This window comes from Rhinolophus ferrumequinum, chromosome 13, assembly GCF_004115265.2.
Source record: "Rhinolophus ferrumequinum isolate MPI-CBG mRhiFer1 chromosome 13, mRhiFer1_v1.p, whole genome shotgun sequence".
In the NCBI taxonomy this organism is placed as follows: domain Eukaryota; kingdom Metazoa; phylum Chordata; class Mammalia; order Chiroptera; family Rhinolophidae; genus Rhinolophus; species Rhinolophus ferrumequinum.
Window position 1 is genome coordinate 40,888,203 of NC_046296.1, and position 23,409 is coordinate 40,911,611.

Consider the following 23,409-nt stretch of genomic DNA (forward strand, 5'->3'; position numbering starts at 1 on the left):
AAGCAACATGAGAAAACATACCAGGCACTGGTCTAACCGAGTTACAAAACACATTATAATTACGCAGGTTTGTGAAATTATAACTTAAATCACTTGAGAGTGTCTGGATGTGAGGGATAAACTGCTGCACCTGTGGAGAATGGGTGTGTCCTGTGGTTACCTGTATCTCCCAGGCTCGCTGCTGTGTTGGTCCATCATCTGCCGGAAGCTGCGGACGATGTCATGCATTCCCACCTGGGTGGTGGTGAAGTCGTGGTACAGCTGGGAGTAGTTTGTGACTGTGCCCTTTGAAAACAGGACATCATGGTTACCATCATTGCACATGTCAGATGCACATAGCTGGTCTTAATGCGAATAGACTGTCTCTTCAGAGGGCTCAAGCCAAGCCACACAGCTCAGAGATGGTCCTAAGACATTCAATGCTCAAGGGGCTTTATGGATGGAGAACATCCATGACTATTAGTACTTCTTCTGATGCTTCAATTATTCATTCTAAATCTAGTAAACAAATGGTACTGAACATCTAAAAATTGATAACAAATGTAGCTAACAAAACCCTTTTTCTAAATATTTAATGTCCTAACTGCTTCAGCCACTTTTAAAGGCAAACAAAACAAATTATCTTAATGATTATAGAGCTCATTATTACACCTACACTTTATCTGCTCACAAAATTAATATGCTTTAAATTTGTCTCTTTACCACTTCTATCTTTTACTGTTATACTTTCCTAGGGTTTCAGAAATGTTTCCCAATATTCATTCTATGCCTTCCTAGGGTTACAGTAATCTAGAATCCAAAGAAAAAATTATGCCAAACACAAGCCAGGGTTGTAAGTCCTGGAATGGATGTGGACAGGCTAGACAATCCAAACCTGAGTTGCCATCTATTCAGTGAAACCAGGACCACCACCACCACCACCACCACCACCCGCTTTTTTTTTAATAAGTGAACTTCCCTTGCTAGGTCAATTGAAGTTTGTTAGACTCTTAGGTCTCTTCCTGAAATTACATGTTCTTTAAGTTTTTTCTTTGATATCACACAAAACCCTTTGTTTTGATCATTTGTCATGACTGGACAAATAAGCGTCTCTTTCTGGGACAACTAATTCATCACTTTTTCCTTTCATTTTTCCTTTTTATTGAAAATCGTGGGCAAGAAAAGTAGCTTAATCATAAACTGTGGTTCATGGTGTGTTCTCACAATTAGCCCATGCATGGCCAACTTCTCTTTAGTTAGTTAACTGATTTGTTTTAATGAAATAATAACCCATAAATCTATTACTCAGGACAAAGCTAGAAGCTTAATAATAAAATTGCTAACCATAAAAATTTCATTTTACTTGCTTAACTTTATAAAAAAGGGTATCATATTGTATACAATAATTATAGATTTTTTTTTGCTATACATTACTAAGATTCACCCATATTGCTGTGTGTCACTTTATTTTGACATTCCATTGTGTCAAATTCTACACAAATTATGTTGGAATGCATTTTAGGACCACTGTCTACTTGGCCTTGAAAACAGAGTGACTAGAATAGTGGTCGACCAGAGGAATAGAGTGGCATGTGATTACCATCTGCCATGTGACATGGAGGGAAGGTTGAGAACCAATGAGGTAGAACTACAGAGGGCCCAGATTCTTGGAGCGATAGGCTTGGTTTGTAATTCCATTTATCATCTCTGTCACCCCTGAGAAGTGAATTTCTCTGAGATTTGCTAAATAGAGATCCTGAAACCACTCTGATAAGATGTTGAGAGAGTTAAATGGAACATCCTAAGTAACCAGCACATAGCATACAACAGACTCTCGCACGTGTTCCCTTTCCTTCTACCTGTGTGTTCTTTAATGCTACAAAACTGAGGAATTTAGGCCTCCTCACTTGAGCTTGCGTGAGATGACAAAATTGCAGGGAGTAGTTGTGGCCTTTGGTGGAGTCTGTATGGTCTGTGTCCTCAGAACCCCTGTCACCGAAGGACTCCTCAAGGGATCCCTCGCTCCTAAAGGAACCAGTGGAAACATCTGGTCATATGCATTTGAAACTCCTCTGTATTTCCTAAAGAAAATGATTCAAAGCTCTTCCTACAGACAGGATAGAACTCATCTCTGGTAATTTGTGTCACACTCTGATGACATTTTCAGAAAAGAAGGGAAAAAATGTTTAAAACAAAACTTTACCAGGATTTGGGTCGCATTCACTTGGGCCTCATCTCTCAGGTGCTTTGCTTCTAGAAGAAATTTCACAGACTCGAAACTAAAACCATCAACTCCCTTGGCAAGCCAGAACTGTATAATTTCCTAAAACAAAGATGCAAAATACTTGGTTACATTAACTATACATTATTATAATATTTAATAAAAGTTTTGTCTGTTAATAAATAAAATAGCCATCTCCACATACAAAACATGCACTGTACTCAATGTATTTTTATCTATTTCGCATAGCAGTGTCTTAGTATAATGAACTCTCAATAACTGCATTTAGGGACTCCCATATTTCCCTCCTATGTGAATTCAGAATGTTACGTATGTAATTGATGTTATGAGCATGTTTCCAAAGTTCAAAGAATCCACTCAGAATGAAAGAATGAAAGGTAGGAAGGGCTCAGGAGAAACTGGGATATACCTGATCTCCCTCAGGCCCAGGTCCTTCAAGCTCACTCCAAACCAAGAGAAAATAACCAGTTAAGCACCCGTCATGAAGGGTCCTTTCGCCAGCCTGGGAGATTCTGGAGGGAGTGGGCAGCTGTCATTGCTGTTTCCCGTGCCTCTGACACAGAACCTGGTACTTAGTGAATCAGTCATGGAATGAAAGAATGAAGTAGCGAGCCCAAATGAGTCAAATGTGTGATACTGTTGGGACTCTAAAGAACTACAGCATGTTCCCTCGCTTCGAGGTATCTACAGAATAGTTGGGGACACATGAGACACGAGAGGTTTACCTAATTATTTAAGGCAGGGTGCAGTTCAACAGCATGAGAGCAGACTTCTCTGTCTATAGGACTGTTGGAACTCCAAGATCAAATTTAACATGGGTGGGCACTATCAGAGAAGGAAGAGCTACACTTGAACTTGGCCAGTAGGATTTCATCAGGGAATGAGATCGGGAAGAACATTCTGGACTGTGGGACAGAATGAGCCAATCGTGGAGGCCGAGACTGACCTGGCCTGTATTGGGACAGTTGGGAGGACCAAGCGGCTTTGAAAAGCAGAGGGCCTACATCTCAGCTCCTCATCCCACCCTGAGGTCGCTCCTCCAGCACTGACCACAAGCTGCACTTCTGCAAAGGGACAGTGGCTCTAGGAATGTATTTATCACATTAGAGCAGAACCTCCTGTAATTCAAAGTACTAGAGGTAAGTAGCCAATTTTCACCTATCAGGGAACAGAGGCATAGATCCCAACAGAGGACTACCCCCAAAATTCCATTTGATTTGAAGTGTTTCTTACAACTACATGTGGATACGGAATCTCTAGAGAGCAGCAATTCAAGGGTCTTGAAGGTTTCTATAGGCAATGCAAGCGTTAATACTGCAATCAATTCCCTTTAAGGTGACATTTTTGAATAGCAAAGCTTGAAAATTAATTTTGTTCAAATCTAACAGCAGGTTCTCCCACTCACAATCCTTAGCAATGGACACAATTGACCCAAATAACCCTAGTGGGCTCTACTCAGTGCAATTTTTCTTTGGGGCCAAAAACCCCAGATTTGTTCTTACTAGCATCTTTACTTCTTACCAAATTCATTCATTCAGTAAGCACTTGAGTTCCAACTCTGGGCTACGCACTTAGCTAAGCCCGGAAACTACAACCGAGAGCAAAATACAACAGACACAGCTTTAGGTCTCCTAGGATTTTTTATAGAGTCCCCAACTAGACAATCAAATTGTAATGCAGAAATATTTCGATCAAAGCTTTAAAGGAGAGGCACGTGGTACTACTAGAGGGGAAACAGCAGGGTTTTCCCAGGAGCACAGCAGGATGGCAGGAAGTGAGGGCAATGTGTGAGAGACCGAGCTAGAGCCTGGCGCCAGGGGCTGACTTGCCCTGACCCTCACAAAGCTGAAGCTTCAGGATGCCTCACTTGCACTGGCCCCTTCCTACCCACCTTCTATTCTCCTTCTACATACACACTCATTTTCTGTACCGAATTGTACTCTCTCTTGAGTTTAAGAAGACCCCAAATTTTTACGAGCTTCAAACCCCACTCAACCCGGGCCCACCCCCAGGTGGCACTGTTCTTTACAAGCGGGATCAATGGAAAAGGAGGGTCAGGGTGGGGTGAGGCAAAGTAGCTGTAATCCATCCAAGCAACCTCTGACAAAAATGGAGAGAAACAATAAACACCATGCTGTTGTAAACATGAAGCTTGTGAGCCCTGATTCCCTAAAATAAAGCAGTCGCTTTATTTTCTTCACCCAGTTTTCTTCACTGGGTCCTTATTCACTTTGGGGTTCTCAGCCTCGTTAACTATTGACCCATTAAAGAATGAGAAATGTGTGCCCCAGCAAAGGGTTATGGCCCTGGCAGGGGGTTTTGCTTTAGTCCAGTGAGATATTACCATTGTTTGATGAAGCAAAACAGCAAAAGCTGGATGGTTATTTCTGAATCATTTTAAATGCTAAAGTTTTCACCCAGATAATCCAAAATTTGCTCTTGAAAAATATTTGCTTCGTGCTATTTATTCTCTTGACCAGGTGAGAAAAGAGAGCTCCAGATTTTAATTATTAACACTCCCTTTACTCCAATTAAGCTACTAGGGTGCCAGGTGTGGCAATGGGCACAGAGCCTGGTTCCACCAGGTCTGGGTGATCCATATAGGCACCACGGGACTCTGGGGACAATACACTGTGTCCCCAATTCCTGTCTAATTCCCAGGAAATCACACAGTCCTGATTTTTCACCGGGCACCTGTTCATTCTCTTCTTCTTAAACAACTCACTGCTCTTAGTAAACAAGGAATTATTTCAACAGTACAAACCTTTCAAGGCAAACCTTTCAAGGTGATTGAAGTTACTGGGCCTGTTTACCTAAAAAGCCACGTTTGGGAAATAGAGAAACTCCACTCTTACATGTGATAATCTATAATACATCCTCTGATAATGACCAAAACCCCAGGTCATCCATCTCAAGAAGGAATGAGAAAGTGTGGATACTTCAGAAGCACAGAGAAAAAACTGCATCCTCCATTTACAGGCAAGGAAAGAACACTGACCGTAGCGCTGCTCAGAAATCTTTGTAAAACTCTTTGCTAAGTCCTCCAGGAGCCGGGTGTAGAGGAAGGATGATGGGATCCGGAATCTGAGCCATCCGAGTACCATCCCATCCCCACCACGCTCCAGCTGTATGAGTTAGAGTATCAGCACAAGCACGACCACCCTGATCCTTCAGTAAAATAATACCCACCTGCAGGGTTTCTGTGAGGTAAATGAGGTATTGCTGCTGGAGTCAACTGACAGGTTGGTCTTTTCAGTACTGATCTCTCTGCCATGTTTGGCACTGCTGACTCACCTCCCCTTCTAGAAATACTCATGTCCCTTAGCAAAAGGACACCCCACTCCTGGTTTGCGGCCCCTTGTCTGTCTACTCCGCAGTCCTTTAAATGTTTCTGCTCCTTGGGGGTTCTATCTTCCACCTTCTCTTCATTTCACTTCACAACAGGATTTACTCATTTATTGAGTAAGTATCTATCCATTTACTGATTATTTAACAAGTAATTATATAATAAGGAATACATGTCCTAAGTGCTTTACAAAGGTTTGATGTAGGTGATGTTGGATCTGCTGGCAGTTTCTGAGTGCGGGCCGGGATCGTGTCTCGTGAAGCAGAAGAATGGAAACACGGACCAGGGAGAGGCAAAAAGTTTTAAAAAGAGGATAGTTTATTAGAGGCAGGAGAAGAGGTTGCAGCTCCCGAGAGGGAGGGGGTCCCGAATGGGGGTGCCTGTGACTGAGGCAAAAGCTCTTACTTTTATACCTTCCCTTGCTGCTTGGGGAAGGGGAGCTGTTTGAAGAAGGGAACTGGCACCTTCTAATGAAATTCGTCTACCAGGTTTGTTCTGCTTGCCCATCCTAAAGGAATTAGCAAAGTAACCCACTCTTTATCAGATCTGCTCCATTTGTCAGGCCCAAAGGAATTTTATGATTAACCTCAAAGCCTTGTTACATTATGTCCTGGAGCGAAGGAGTGATTTCAAAACCTGAAGTTTTAGGATATGACTGTCTTTGTTTATTCCAGGGACCTCCCTGTCTACCTAGGGACATACTAACTCTCCTGTATCAGGTTCAACCCTTTAATTCCCAAACAACCTGTGGGGACAGAGCCAGGAGTGCAGTTTCCAGGCTCTCGGCCTCACGTGGAAAGGTGTTGGCTCAGGTAGTAAATGGCCATCAACTGTGATTGGATGGCCATCAGCTGTGGCTAGTTGGCCGTCAGCTGTAACCAGTGAGCCATTGGCCACTAATATAACTGCTGTGGCTACGCTAGCAGCCAATGGGGGCTAGCAAGAAGATGGTGGCTGAGCTAGTAAGAGCGGATTGCAGCTAGCAAGTTGGTCGGTTGGCAGAGAAGCGGACAGCAGGTCGCAGGTTGTGTAGCTCCAGCCTCCAGTGAGACTATAGTGGCATGACTCCCCTACCTATGGCTCCGTGGGTGTTACTTTTTGGCCTCACCATGTCCTGTGTTCTTAATGTGGGGAGCGGGAGCTGAGACCCTGCATGCCACCCGGCATGACACTTACTCTTACGACTTTAGCTCCCAGCTCTGTGGCCATCACACCATGACACCAATTCCTTACTTGACACCACCCTACAAGGTATGTACTAGTAGTGTTTCTATTTTACTAAGGAGGAAACTGAGGTAAAGGGAGAAGTACCTTGGCCAAGGTCATACAATTAGTAAGTGGTGGTACCAGGATTGGGACCCTATGGCATCCTTACCCGTTCGCTGTGCTTTCTTTTTTTCTTTTAATTGGAAGATCTGACAACACCTGGCCCTCCTTCCCACATAATCAGCTCAAGCTGAGTTGCAGTTGATCCCCCTTGTTCATCTCAGCCAGCAGAGCTCTCACTGATGTCACCTGCCTGACATCTGTAGGCATTGTCCATATGTCAACAAATCCCAAAGTTTTCTCTCCAGACCACACATGTCCCTGAGTTCCATGTCCCTATATTCAACTATCTATTGAACTTTTCGATGTCCCATATGGTTAAATGAGTGAATGATTTATCATAAAGTGCCTGGCATATAGGAGGTGCAATAAACAGTACAGTTATTATCATCAAGCACTGAGCTGGTTTATTCAGCGGGCAGTGAGTAGATTTTATTTTGAATTGAGCTGACTGTTTCCAGCAATACCATGCTTGGTATGGGTGGAGCAGAGCTGACATTTGCGCTCTGGATTCCATCTTAATCTGGCAAAGCATCCAGGCTCCCTGTCCCCAGCTGCTGTGAACTCACTAACTCCTTAGGATCCCCTACTCCAGGGCTCAGAATTCCCCCAGGGCAGGCCCAGGGCCACGCAGACATGGCGCCAGGGCACCTGCAGCCTCCTCCTTCCTATGCCTCTAACCCACTGGGCTCCTTCACCTCTCTAGGCCTCCATTTTCCTGTTTGTCAAATAAGGGATGTGGAGGGCAAGTAAAAACCAAAGTGATTGAAAAAGTACAAAAAAATACATAAATATAAACTCCCACCTTCTCCAAGAAGGCTTCCTGACTTTTCTAGCTGAAAGCACTCAAGCCTGGAGCGGTTCGTGGCAGAGCCAAGTCCCCGATGACCAGTGCAAGAGAGAGGACAAAGAGGAGAGAGGAGGGTGCCCTGTGCTGGTTGTCCCCTGTATGCCCACCTCCCATTGTGCAGATAGTCTGAAATCTGGTGGCAGCCAGGAGGAAGAAGGCTCAGGCTCCTTGAGTGCAAATTCATATGCAAGCAGGAGCCATTCCAAGTGCCTCCCACCACAACTCTCTGGGCTGCAAATGATTAACCTGCTTAACTACTGCAGAGATTAGTGCTGCTGGGGGTTAGGGGTGTGTCGAAAATTTCTTTCGTGTAAAAGCTCGCTTTCCAGGAGCAAAGAGCCTTCCCTTCTTGACCTTTCTTATTTACGTCTAAACCAACCCTACAGAGTATAATATCTAACCTTTCAACAGGAGGCAGTGATGACTCATCCCAAGAGGCATTGCATCCTGCAAGACTAGTAAATAAGGCTCCTATTCACCCACTCCACTATTTGCAGGTGCAAGAGAACAGCTGGGGTAGTTCTCATAATTAATATAGCAACTGGCACATTTTGGCAAAATTTATCACACTTGTCTAAACATCTCTGGACAATCCATGTCTATTGCCACAGGAGCCTGGAGAAATCCACTGCCTGATACACCAACCGGATTATACTCATCCTTATGAATTTCCCGCTGAAAACCTCTTTGAAAAAAAGTGTGTAGGAAAAGTGAAGGACAAAGAGAGAAAGAGGCAGCCTCAAATCAGATGTGGAGTTGTGGTTAAGCATGAGGACTCTGGAGCGCCAGTGCCTGGGTTTGAATCCTGCACCTTCTTTCCCCAGGTGGGTGACCTCACCTCTTTAAGCCTCAGTTTTCCTCTCTGTAAGATGGTCATAATCTCCTAAATTAGGCTTGTTCTGAACATTAAATGAGATGATCCAGGTAAGCACTTGGCTCAAAGTAAGTGCCTAAAATGTGTGTGGGGAGTGTGTGTGGGTGTGTAAATGATCTTTGGTGATAGACAAGCAGAGAGTCCACACACCACCAGAGAAGTTTAAAACTAACCCCTAGTTAGTTGACTGACTGCATCTACCACCTCCCAGCCTCCTAAGTCCCCGGTCCCCAATAAGACACGGCTGCCCTGACAAGGCGCCTGCTTCTAGAACATACCCCAAAGCAATCCATCTAAATTCTGCAAAGCATCAAGCATATATAGTAAAAACAGTCTTAAAACTAAGGAGTCTATAGGAATACTTTTAACAAAAGAAATGCAAGCCTTGTACACTGAAAACTACAAAATATCGTTGAAAGAAATTTAAGACCTAAAGAAGTAGAAAGACATCCTGTGTTCATGGACAGAAGACTTCTTGTTAAGGCAGCAATACTTCCCAAAATTGATGCATAGATTCAGTGCAATCCCTATCAAAATCCCAGCAGCAGGCCTCTTGCAGAAATTGACAAGCAAACCCTAAAATTCACATGGACCCAAAATAGCCAAACAATCTTGAAAAAGAACAAAGTTGTAGGACTCACACTTCCCAATTTCAAAATTTACTCCAAAGCTATACTAATCCAGACAGTGTGGCCCTGGCTTAAGGACAGATATATAGACCAATGAACAGAACTGAGTCCAGAAATAAAACCTGACGTTGACGGTCAATTGATTTTCAAACGGGTTCCAAGACAGTTCAATGGGGAAAGAATAATCTTTTTATTAACACATGTTGCTGGCATAACTGGGGAGTGACATGCCAAAGAATGAAGTTGGATTCCTTCACACCATATATTAAAAGTAACCAAGAAAGGGATCAGAGACCTAAATGTAAGAGCCAAAACTATAAGACTCTTAGAAGAAAGCATAGAAGTACGTCTTTATGACCTTGGGTTAGGCAATGGTTCTTAAATATGACACTAAATCACAAGCAATAAAAAAAATAAAAATAGATAAACTGGACATCATAACAATGAAAAACGCTTATGCTTTAAAGGGCACCATCAAGAAAGTAGAAAGGAAACCCACAGAATGGAAGAAAATTAATTGCAAATCATCTATCCAGAATATATAAAGAACGCTTATAACTATAAAAAGACAAAAAACACCATTTAAATTGGGCAAAAGATTTAAATAGACATTTCTCCAATGAAAATATAAAAATAAACTATAAGCACATGAAAAGAGATGCTCGATGTTATTAACCATCAGGGAAATGCAAATCAAAACCACAGTGAGCTACCACCTCACACACACTAGAATAACTACCGTCAAAAACACAGATAGTAACAAGTGTTGGTGAGGATGTAGAGAAATCGGAAACCTCATACATTGCTGGTGGGAATATAAAATGGCGCCACGGCTTCGGAAAACAGTTTAGCAATTTCTTAAATATAAATTATAAATATAGATACATATCATAGACATATAGCTAGATATTGTGGGACTTCACTTATGTAAAATGTCCAGAATAGGCATATCCATAGAGACAGACAGTAGATTAGTGGTTGCCAGGGCCCAGGCGGAGTAAAAGAGGGGGCCATGGGGGGTAAATGGAGTAACTGCTAATAGATTTCTTTTGGGGCTGATGAAAATGTTCTGAAATTAGTGGTGATAGTTGAGTAACTGTAAATACACAAAAACCACTGAATGATACACCTGAAAGGGGTAAATGTTATACTATGTAAATTACATGTCAATAAAACTGTTATTTAAAAACAAAACAAGAACAACCTACGGGGTGTAGGTGCCTTAGTGATGCCAACCTGGCAGCCTGAATCCTCAGCATGTGGCCCACATGGTGAGCTGTAGAAAGGGACCCACACCTCTCTTTCCTGGTCTCCTCCCCACCCTTACCCCACACACCTAAATTCTGGCCCATTTATAGCCCCAGTAGCAGCAATAACGACAACAGCAACATGACTAATGTCTATTGTGAATTATGTGTCAGGTACTATTGGAACCGCTACCACACAGAGGCAAGGTGTCACCTGGGTCACTGCAGGAAATCTGTGCACAGGTCACAGAGGGATTTTCAGTAGCTCAGCATGCACCCCTTACAACAACATCAAAAGTCCCACAGGATCAGCCCCCACCCCCTTTTTGCACCTCAGCTCCCTAACTCTCTCCCTTATTTCACTCCAGCACGCTGGTAGGGTTGCCAGATAAAATACAGGACAGCCAGTTCAATTTTAATTTCAGATAAACAATGAGTAATTCTGTAGGAGAAGTACATCCCACATATTGTATTATTCATTGTTTATCTGAAATTAAAAGTTAACTAGGTATCTTGTCATTTTACTGGGTCACCTTTTGCACTGGCCTCCAGGTCACTCCTGAAACACATGAAGCACACTCTCCCCTGGAGGTCTTTGCATTGACTCTTCTCTCTGCTTGAAATTCTCTTCCCCCAGAGAGTCACATGCCTCCCTTTCAAAACTGAGGTTTTTGTCCAAGTAGGACCTCATCTTAAGGGTGTCTCTGAACCAACTTCTCCCTGGCGCTCCGAGGCCCCCTCCCCTTAGCATTCATCACCACCGGACATGTTACATATTTTTAATTGTTAACTGTCTGCCTTCCCCCTCGGTATACTGGAAACTCCCTGAGAGCAGGGCTGCTTTTATTCATTACTATATTCCCAGTGCTTAGAACAGGACCTGGCATGCAGCAGACAATCAGTTAATACCTACTGAGTGAATACAGAAGTGTGGTATGGTGAGCTCATCTGATTTTCAAAAAGCCCCATGAGACAAATACTGCCATCAACCATATTTCATAGATGAGGGATCTGAAAAGCCAAAGAACTCACCCAGAAGCCCACTGCAACCAATGATGGGGCTGGATCCAGACCCCGGAGCCCACACCTGGCCCACCTCTCTACACCAGTTCATTGTCACAGGCACAGGGGCAGCTCAGAGCTAAGGTAGCAGATGTTTCTGTCTCCCTCCCATTTTGATTATTTGGGGTTAGAGGAAGGAAGGCGTCACTGACGGACACATCTGAGAGTCTAGTTTTGCCTCAGACACCTTAATCCCAGAATTTAATTACACTACTTGATTGTGCCTGCACAATTATTGTTCAACATAAAGTGTATCAAATAACCACGTAAGGACCCGTGTCATGGGGAAGTCTGTGTTGGTGTCTGAACTCACTTTTATTTCTTCTTGAACGTCAGGATTGCGGAAATTTAAATCAGGTTGCTCTTTTGTAAACTGATGAAAATAACATTGCTTTCGTACTTCGTCCAAGTGCCAACTGGAGTTTCCATATACACTTAACTAGCAAACAGAAAATAGCAAATCAGTTAGTTAGCATTACTCATATAATGGCATTGCCCATATAAAAATGATAATTGCCATCCTGGCCCCATGCAGGTTGAGTGCACAAACTCCAAAATCTTCCTTCTAGGGAGAGCACTAGATAAATTAATCCCCTAGCATGCCACCCACTGGCCTAATGTCCCCCAAAGCTGGTTGTGAAGCATTTGTTCAGTAGAAGCTGTTCATGACAATCGTAGTAGCAAACTAATGCTTTCAAATGCCGGACAAGGGCAACTTAAGGAGCAGACACTTCTAGCGAATTCTGATGAATCTTTTGTCCAGGCTCTGGACTCCTGTTTGTGAAGAAAAGCAAATGACGTTCAGTTTGGGAGAAAGACACATTTCATTGGTCTTAGAGTTTGGATCCAGATAAAGTGAATATTTAAACTGTATCCTCAGAAAAGTATTAGAACCATTCACTTAAATACTCCACTAGTCCTCAGGAATAAAAGAAATCTAGCAACTTCAAGTGTTGGTAGCCAGCAGCATTTGACACTGATGTGTTTCCTCTTTCTAGAAATGCTCACAAGACATGACTCTCCTGGTTGACTCTCCTGCATTTCCCACCATTCCTTCTCAGTCTACTCCAAGGGACCTTAAATGTGAGACTTCCTCAGGGATCCATCTTGGGACATTTGTTCATTTCATGCTAACGAGAACATCTGGACATCATTTAAAAACAGGGATTTTGCATACATCTTTTTCTTATTTTTAGTTGGAAGATCTAGTCACCCTGGGTCCACATTGTTATAGTAACACCTGGCTGAACCTAAGTAGTAGCTGCTGCCTTTCGAGGAAACATACCCTCCTTGCCAGCTCACCTTATGGCCCACCTGGATACAAACCAGGATAAGATATTTACAGTATATGTAACTAAGAAAAGATCATATCAAGAATACAAAAAGACGGAGCGGCCAGATGGCTCAGTTGGTTATAGCGCGAGCTCTTAACAACAGGGTTGCCGGTTCAATTCCCACATGGGCCAGTGAGCTGCGCCCTCTACAACTAGATTGAAGACAACGAGCCACCACTGAGCTGCCAGAGGGGTGGCCGGATGGCTCAGGTGGTTAGAGGGGGAACTCTCAACAACAAGGTTGCCGTTGAAAACGGTGACTGGACTTGGAGCTGAGCTGCGCCCCCCACAACTAGATTGAAGGACAATGACTTAGAGCTGATGGGCCCTGGAAAAACACATTGTTCCCCAATATTCCCCAATAAAAAAAATTTTTTTTAAATACAAAAAGAACTCTACAAATCTATTTCAAAGGGACAAGCAATTCAATAAAAAATTGGGGAGAGAGGCCATAAACAAGTGTTTCACAGAAATGGAAGCATAAGTGAATAAATATATGAAAAGATATTCAACATTATTAGTCATTAGATAATGGTGACATTAATAATTAAATAAATCATAATTAGTAATTTTTTTAAATAAATGTAAAATTAAGACTTCGATGTGATACCAATTTATGTTCACTTGGTAAAAACTATCGAGTCTGGCAGTGCCTGCAAATAATGGGAACATGTATTTTTTTATACTGCCAGAGGGAATATAAATTGGCACAGCCACTTTGATAATCAATTTGGCATTATCCTGTAGAGTCAAGCATGCGGTATCCTACACCCAGCAATTTCACACCTAGACATTTACCTTAAAGGAACTCTTGCATACGTGCCCCAAGAGCAATAGATCAATGAGAATGCTTGCAAGGGCATTGTTAATAACAGTCAAGATTCTGGAAACAGCCCAACTGCCCATCAGCTGAGGAGGCGATAAGTAAATCACAGGCTATTCACAAAATGGAATACTATACACAGGGAAAATGTATGAACCACAGGTACCAGAGACTACATGAATGAACATTAAAAACAAGGAGTGAAAAAAGCTACTTACAGAAGACCACATGTAGCATGATGCTTCTCACAAAGTTCAATACAGGAGAAACTAAGTAATAATTAAAAAAAAAAAAAAGTAGCATGTGTAGTAAAGGCAAAACCAAAGCAAGGATTTGGAAAACTCCAAATCCAAGGTAGTGGTACCTGTAAGAGGAGGCATGGGGAGGAACAGGGAAGAGCCCAAAGATGGTTTCAGCAGTGTTGGTAACGTTCGAGTTCTTAATTTGGGGATGGGTTAATTGATGTTCACTAATTATTATCTTCCCTAGCTTAGACATATATTACGAATATTTTTAAAGAGTTTTATTCAGGTATAATTGAATACAATAAACTGCACATATTTAAAATGTAGTTTGATAAGTTTTGACACATACAGTTAAATCTGAATTTCAGAGAAACAATAATTATTTACATAAGTTTGGCCCATGGAATATTTTATAGTAAAAAAAAATATGCATTGTTCATCAAAAACTCAGATTTCATTGGGCTTCCAGGAGTTTTACTGGTAAATTTGGTAACCCCATACCATAGGGCATGGCCTCTGTTGTAAAACTACTGTGAAGAGGGTGGGGATGGGGACAGGCAGGTTTGTTGGCTTCTGTTCTCTTTAGAATTTGCCACCAAGAATGATAAGATAGGAAAAGGCAATTAGGAAATGTAAAGAGGACGGAGGCATGTTGATCTGTGTGACTTCAGTAAAATTCATAGGAAGAAGGGATGGCTTAGTTCAGGTGTCTAATGAACATGTGTTATCTCCAGAGGCAAAGATTTCAGGGAAAGAGAGAGTAGATGGTTGGGTTCGTTGATGGCTAAGGTTTTACTGGATAGGGGAGGCAAAAAGTCAGAAAGGCGAAAGGATCTCGAGAGCAGCAAGACACTTACAGAACTAATGAGTCATGGAACATAAATTGGACAAAGTGGTCTGTGAGGGAAGGAGGGAAGGAGAGGCTAATAGAGGGACTAGGTTTTAATTTGCTAGAACATATCAGCTCTACAATGAAATAAAAAATCCAAATGACATTAGGAGGTATGGGTATCTTATTTCTATTTCTTTGGAAACTTTTTCTCCTCATAACCTATACCCATTAACATTTTTCCTTAAAAGGACTTTATAAATAACCTGTTTAATTCCTAAAGATCTGACCATTTTTGCTTTGTAAATCAGGCAAGTTGATTCTTACCCAGTTGTTGGGTGGTATGATTGTGCCATTTTCATGGAGACAGTTCTGCCAGATATAATAATCAGTATATTTCCCTGTTCGGGTCCGACTCAATTGAAACCAATCGTGTTTATCACTGGTGTGGTTTGGTATGAAATCGATTATTAATTTTAAACCTAGTGAATGAAAACATTTCAAATGTTAGGAAAAGATTATTAGACTAATACATGGCAATTAAGGGGAAAAAGTGCTTTAAGTATTTAGAGAAATGCTTTTCTCAACTTCAGCCCCATCCCACCCACCTTCCCTTCAGTTTACCTTTATCATGTATGGCTGCGACCAGATTCTCAAAATCTTTCATTGTTCCAAAAATGGGATCAATTTCTCGGAAATTTTCAACACCATGTCGGAAATCTTTAAGGGATGATTTATAAAATGAAGTAATCCAAACAGTTTTTATATTTAAAGTTGTGATGTAGTCCAGTTTATCTTGAATACCTGAAGAAAAAAATTCAAGGTCATGAAAAATAATAAAGTTTTTTGTTTTGTTTTGTTTTGGTTAAATTAAAAATAAAAGAAATATGCCTAAAATCAAAATATTTATATCAAAACAGAAATATTTGGAATTTCATTGAATTTGAGTGAATATTCAAATAACAAGGTCTGGTTCTACAAACATCATCAAATTAGTCTTCTAGCAATAACCTTTGACCTTTGACATAGATGCAATAACGTTTATAAAATCTATCTGTGACTTGTTCATTTTTTATATTTAAAACCAAGATTATAGTATTGTTCATTTATTCTACACGTGGTATTTGAGCACCTAATCTAGACCAGGTGCTGGGCTAAGTGCCAAGATACAAAGAATAATAACACATGGCTCCTTATGGTCTCATAGTCTAAGCTACACTGTGTGGTGTGGCCGCCACTTGTCACATGTGGCTACTGAGCACTTGTGGGGTGACCAGTCTGAATTGAGATGTGCTGTAAATGTAAAACACAGTGGGTTTTGAGGACCCAGTATGAAAAGAAAGAATGTAAAATATCTCATTAACGTTTTTATACTGACTATATGTTGATATATTGGATAAAACAAAATATATTATTAAAAATAATTTCACCTGATTCTTTTTTGCTGTTTTTAATGTGGCTCCTAGAAAATGTACAATTACATATGTGATTCTATTTCCTTCGGACAATGCTGAAGCCAAGAATTTACAAAGAAGAGAATTCTAGACTTGGCTGAGAAGAGATACAGGAACGAAATACTTTGTACTTAGAACCTGGTAGGGTAATTAGCAGATAGTGCGTGCTTTTTTTTTGCTTCTAGTTCAGAGTCCTAATGTTGACTCAGGAGTTGTCTAATATTCAATCTCTAGTAACTTTCTGTGGGATCCCTGTAGGCTTCCTACAGTCAGAGCCTGTCAGGGTCACACCACAGGCTGAAGGTCACTGAGTCCAAAATACAAAGTCACCTGGACTTCCCCTATAACAGGCTTCTCATTTTTGTCCCCTTTTAGCCTCAGTTCCCCCATGGGTGGCTATGAGACCTCACAGAGTGTCAACAGGCAACAGACTTTGATTTAAGTCAGAAAAACAATATGATATATCTTAAGAATGAGCATAAGGTGATAGAAACAATGGGGCTGGACAGACAGAAAGTAAACGTAAAACAGGGATCCCAGGCTCACACTCCAGCGGACAGAAGGCAATCACCAAACCCAAACTGAAACCTGCGATGGTTTCTTCAGATAATAACTAAATCCCTTCAACCTCAAGGACAAATACCTATTGATTATAGAAAGCAGCCAGTTTCTCAAGAAAAAGTTATGGGAAATGACAAATTTAAGAGCTGATTAGAAGCTGCCCTGTTTACAGAAATTTGGGGTATACAATTGTCCCCCATTTTTCGAAAGTTTGCACTATGCCACTTTGCTTTTTCAGAAGACCTACCATTGATACCTATTTTTGCTAACCGAATGAAATCCAAAGAGGATTTTCATTTTTAAGAAAAAGGCGAGAAGCACAAATAGCGTTCAGCCTTTTTTTGGCAGTGAGTCCTTACAGGGGCAGTACGCACCTGGAGCAGCGAGAATGGCCCCGCCACCTCCTTCTCCGGGAACCACACTCAGCATCTCAGCATCAAGCGCCACAGCTGTGAACTGTGTCTGTGAGCATCTGTGCTTTATCTCGATTTATTTTGAGTATCCATTAGCAAGATGTGTCCTGTATACTTATCATATCTTTCCTGCTGTTACTATATGTCAGTGTTACTTTAGGTTGCATGTGTTATTTGGTATGATTCAGTAGGTTATTTTTGGTTAAATTTTGCTCAAAAATTTTTCCATATAAATCTATGGTAATTGCTTACTCTCTTTATGCCGTTTCAGCTTACAAAATATTTCATAGGAACATTCTACGTCCACATAGCGGGGGAAACATGTATCTAGAAGGTGATTCCAAAGGAAGAACCAGAAAGTAGGGAATATATCTTTGGGTTTAGGGATTTTATCTCTGTGGACAAAAAAGGGGTTCTATGGAAAGTAATCTCACAGGGTGATCTGATCATAAATTCCTAAGTGGGGTAGTCATGGTGAGCAGTCATGCCCTGGGCATCTAACTTCTTTACTTAAAAGACTTATCTTTGCCTTAAGTAAGCCCTGTCCATTGCTTCTGTGTATTTAGGTTAATACACCTCTGAAATACCCCCTTTCAGAATGTAAATTGGTACAGCTACTAGGGAAAACAGTATGGAGGTTCCTCAAAAAATTGAGAATAGAATTACCATACTACCCAGCAATCCCTCTTCTGGCTATCTACCCCCAAAATTTGAAAACATTTATTCATAAAGAGGTATGTTTCCCTATGTTCATTGCAGCAGTATTCACGGTGGCCAAGACATGGAAAGAACAGAAGTGTCCTTTGATAGATGATTGGATAAAGAGGTTGTGGTACATACACACAGTGGAATATTACTTGGCCATAAGAAAAGATGAAATACTGCCATTTGCGACAACATGGATGGATCTTGAAAATATGCTAAGCGAAATAAGTCAGATGGAAAAAAATCAAGAACCATATGATTTCACTTATATGTGGGATATAAAACTGAAAGAAACAAACAAACAAGACAAACAAAAATTCATAGACAGACAACAGTATAGTGATTACTAGAGGGAAAGCAGTTGGGGGGCAGAGGTAAAAGAGTGTTAAGGGGGTCAAATATATAGTGACGGAAGGAGATTTGATTGGGTGGTGAACAAACAATGCAATATACAAATGATGTATTATAGAATTGTACACTTGAAACCTATGTAATATTATTAACCAATGTCACCCCAGTAAATTTAATAAAATTAAAACATATATAAAAATAAAATTAGAAAAAGAAATGCTCCCTTTCAGACCCCTCCTTCTGAAGCCTGCAAGAGAGCACACATTCTCCACTATCCTATAATCTGATTCCCATCCTGCTTTCTCCCACCTCCATGTAATCTTCCTTACATTCCCTCCTTCACCTCCAATGCATAAAATAAACTGCAAACTGTTATTCTCAAAAGCATTTATTTCATTCTGTTGCAATCTTGCTTCCAGGTGTATCCTCTGTTTGGCTCAAATAAAATTTTATGAAAATTCTCTACAGGTTTGGATGTTCTTACGTCAACAGCTCTTTTACATCTAAACATCATTTTTGCTAAACACTGACTGCGTCAAAGGCAGCAGGTGCTAGGGCCTTTGGGGGTGGAAGGGTGTGGAAGGGAAGTCACCCAGCTACTTTCCACAGTATTATCAGAGGGTGCTATAAATACAGTCCAAAAGCAGCACAAGAGCTCTTTGTTAGGAAGGATTATCAGGAGAAAAAACATGAATGCAGGAAAAGGGTTTGAACTACACCTTGAAGGACAGATAGTTATCAATTAGTAAAGGTGCAGGAAGATTTTTTAAAAGAGAAGAAATGATATGAGCCTGTAAAAGAAAAGCTTTTTATTAATTATTAAGGAAAATTGGAGATTCTATTTGTCACATGTTAAAGTTAGATTAAGCTCCTTCCTACTTCCCACACTTCATGAAAATAACCATTGTGCTTTATTTTCTTTAAACCAAATATCACTATCAAAACTTCCCTTGTTAGTTTGTTTCCTATCACTGCCCTTCACGAGGGTGATCATATCAAGTGATTTGCCTGGGACACTTCCAGTTTATGCCTGCTGTCTGGCATCATTTTACTCTTAAAAGTGTCCTGGTTTGAGCAATAAATTATAAGGACATCCTACACATAACTCACTAGGAGATTATTGGCGTAACTTTAAAACAAATAATTTTTAGTTCTACTTTTTTTTTTTTAACTAATATGGCTATTGTTTTAAATAATCCTTAATTCAAGTAATGACCAGGTAATGACTGTTAGGCCTTTCATTCCTTTTCTTCATTGCTCAGGATTTAAACTTCAAAGACTCAGCATACACCTTTTAAAGACATGACTTAATTTTTTTTCTAAATTATTATTTGCTCTTTATTCACTAATAAGAAACTCTCAGCCAAATTGCCCAACTAGCCACTACATATACTGGCAAAGCAATTTTAAATTGTCCCTCTGAGATAATCAGCTACAAAGTGCACAGAAGCAAGACACTTTCAAGAAGAAACCTGCTGCACGTAACAAGCTGGAATTGATGACCAACTAAGCACGTGTACTTGGTGGGTAGGAAATTAAACAACTCTTTGGGGCCTTAAAGGTATCCAAGCAGTCTTTCCTCACCTGGGAAGCATTTCTGTGTTCTGCTGAGTGGCTTTTAGAAGTATCATAAACAAAGTGTGACGAGCCATCCAGAAATGTGCTTACAGCACAACCCAGGCATCATTCAGTTTCTAGGACAGAGAAAACCACAAACCCACCTCATCCTGGCCCCGCCCGAAACTCTCTCCCCTAGGCACCTTTTAGATCTCCATTCCCATCCTCGTTGCTGTCCTTGAAAGATCTTGGGTAGATCTGGTACATGGGTCCCGCCTGCCACCAGTCAAGGCACTTTGGAGAGATGGCAATGATGGCTATGGTGGCCCCAGTGAGCACAAGTACAGAAGCCACAGTGAGCCAGAAGAGGATCTCGCGGGGCAGCCGGTAGCGGGCCTGGCCGGAGAAGTGGAACAGCACCTCCTTGGGCATCCCTGCGTAGGGCTGGATGTCCCTCAAGCCGGGCTCCTCAGGACCAAGGATGCACGCAGTACAATACTGCGGGCTGCTGGCTGCGCTGCCAGGACCCAGGTCCTTCTCCAGGATGTCTTCATTTTGGACAAAGCCGTTGTTTGTCAGGCCTCCCTTCATATTCATTCCAATGCAGTCTCTCTTGCTTTTCTCCTCAGCCATGTCTCACTGTCTTATTCCCAGGGAGTTCCTTTCTGCAATAAGAACGGTGGAAAGGTGGATTGTTGAAATGCTTGGTAATGTTAATGAGGTTTGTGTGGTTTATAAATAAACCTGCTGGACAAAGTCCAGCCAAGGAAGAAAGGGTAAAGGTACAGGGTTTTTTTAAAAAAAAACAAACACATACACACAACTCTCTTTCCACCTGTGAAGCTGATGGAGCTAGAGTCGCAACACCGAGGTGTTCAGACCTGGGCTGGGACAGACCTGGATAGAGGAGGGAAAATAGGCAGAAGCAGCAGGGTCCCACTGCAATTGAAGATGTTACTTAACTGAGTACAACAATGTCCATAGCAGCGCTATTCACAATCGTCAAAATATAGAAACAAGCCAAGTGTCCATCGACAGATGAATGGACAAAGTGTGATATAAGCACATAATGGACTATTTTATTCAGCCTTAAAAACGAAGGAAATTCTGATGCATGCTACAACAGGGTTGAACCGTGAAAACATTATGCTAAGTGAAATAAGCCAGACACAAAAGGACATATTGTATGATTCCACTTTTGTGAGGTACCTAGACAAATTCAGAGAGACAGAGTGGAAGCGTGGCTACCAAGGGTTGTGAGGAGGGGAGTAATGGGGATTTATTGTTTAATGAATACAGAGTTTTCATTTGGGATAATGAAAAAATTCTGGTGATGGATAGTGGTATTTGGTAGTACAACAATGTAAATGTACGTAATACCACTGAATTTTACATTTTAAAGTACTTAAAATGATACATTCTATGTATATTTTACCACAATAAAAAAAGCTTTTCTTTTTAGCTAGGTATGAGAAAAAGAAATGAATACTGAATTTTGTAAGGGACAAACAGGTCTTTATTTTTTGTTTTGAAGCTCTCTTTTCTTCTTACAAATCCAAGAGGAAGAGGGTCTGGAGACAGGAAACAATACCACTTTATTGCTGAAGCTAATTTTATTTTATCTCAGTTCAAGCCAATCCTATAAATATCCATTTGTATGGATATTTATACAGTTCAACCTCAAGTACCTGCAGTCTTGTTTCCTAGTTTCAGAAAAGGAAACCACTGCCCAGTCTTGGAAGCACTTTCAGAAGGGGAGCAGGGGTGGAGTGGGAAGGATTTTATGTTTTGCAAGTTCAAGTGCTTCACTATAGGTAAATGATGTTTCACACAAGCACTAAAAAGTTGTTTAATCATTGACAAGTATAAAATACGCAACCCTGAGGAAGTTGTATTAAAGTTAAGTGGGCTTTCCTGGAAGACTCTGCAAAAGTATGATGATTCATGGTTTCCATTTAATCAATGACACTTACATAGCCCTATCAATCATTTGATTAGATAAGAAGACTTTTTTTTTAATTAGGCAAGTTACACTCCTAATTTCTACCATTACTGTTTTCTTGTAGACTGACTTGGAAGCAGTATATGGTACAGAGGAATTGGCTGTTTGATCTTGGCCAAGTTATATTTTTAAATGAGTAAATCCCAGTACCTGGCTCATTGAATGCATCCAATAAGTAGCATCATTATTAATTACGCATATTGTATATATTTTTAAAATCAAAGGAATTTAAATTTTATGTCTTGAAATTGCTTTATCTCTCAAATACCTAATGGTAATTTTCACAATAAGAGCTAGTTCTTGAAATTCAGATACTATTTGGGGGTGAAAGCAAGGTGCAAAGATACCCATAGTTTTAAAAATAAGTTTAGAATTGTACATATATACAATGGAGTATTACTCAGCCATAATAAAGAATGAAATCTTACCATTTGCAACAACATGGATGGACTTAGAGGGTATTATACTAAGTGAAATAAATCAGACAGAGAAAGACAAATACCATATGATCTCACTTATCTGTGAAATCTAAAGAACAAAATAAATGAACGAACAAAACAGAAACAAACTCATAGATAGAGAGAACAAACTGATGGCTGCCAGATGGGAGGGGCGTTGGGGGTGCTGGGTGAAAAAGGTAAAAAGATTAAGAAGTACAAATTAGCAGTAATAAAACAGTCATGGGGATATAAAGTACAGCATATGGAATATAGTCAATAACATTATAATTATGTATGGTGTCAGAAGGGTAGACTTATTGGGGTCATCATTATGTAAGTTATATAAATGTCTAAATGGTGTAACTATGTTGTACACCAGAAACTAATATAATATTAATGTCAACTGTAATTGAAATATAAAAATAATTCAATTTAAAAACTAAAATAAGTTTAAATTATAAAAAGTAACTTTTAATGATAAATCCTTAAATTCTAAGTGTGCATCATATAAACATAGAGAAAACTCTACATCATAGCAATAGGCCTTCATGACAGAAAGGTTCTATTTCAACTTCTCTACATTTTATTTAAAGTAACAATAACAACAATAATACTTTGCACTTCCAGAACATGAAAACTAGAATCTTTCTAAAAACAATCTGGAATAATTATATGGCCTCTGGTGGGAGGATTTTTTTAAAACAATAAAAGTAATTACAAAAGATATTGCTTGAATTGATTTGTTAAAGAGAAAACCACTGGCCCAAAATGGTGTCACTCAGTGCTAAAAGCCCTTGATACCAAACCTACATTTAAGAGCTGATCTAATTGCAGTTTCATCCTTTCCCAGAAACATAATCTTAATCAACCAGTCTGGAATTTTCTGGTCAAGCACCAGTAAAATAATCTGCCACACGAGCTCTCTCCATCCACCCCCATAGAAAGAAGAGGCAATCTACATGATAAAAACCCTGTTTTTCCTCAAAAAAAGCTGTCCAGGCCCACAAATAATCTTTTCTTTTGTCAGTAGCTCCCTTATCCTACCCTTCTTCATATAAAAACCTTCTATTCTGTACAAGCCCTTGGAACATCTTTCTAGTTGCTAGATGGGATGCTGCCCCATTTATTAGATCTTCAAAT

General features: G+C 40.5%; 1 protein-coding gene across 1 annotated transcript in view; it reads right to left on the bottom strand.

Annotated features, from left to right (window-relative positions):
• SLC3A1 (solute carrier family 3 member 1) overlaps positions 1 to 20,533 on the bottom strand; it is a 30,002-nt gene extending 9,469 nt beyond the window's left edge. The window contains exons 1-6 of the mRNA XM_033124409.1: positions 20,031 to 20,533; positions 15,411 to 15,590; positions 15,114 to 15,268; positions 11,869 to 11,994; positions 2,183 to 2,302; positions 161 to 285 (exon numbers count right to left, since the gene is read on the bottom strand). Of these exons, the coding sequence (XP_032980300.1) occupies positions 161 to 285; positions 2,183 to 2,302; positions 11,869 to 11,994; positions 15,114 to 15,268; positions 15,411 to 15,590; positions 20,031 to 20,460 (1,136 nt within the window). The 5' untranslated portion in view covers positions 20,461 to 20,533. The remainder of the gene's footprint in view (positions 1 to 160; positions 286 to 2,182; positions 2,303 to 11,868; positions 11,995 to 15,113; positions 15,269 to 15,410; positions 15,591 to 20,030) is intronic.
• Between the last annotated feature and the right edge of the window lie 2,876 nt (positions 20,534 to 23,409).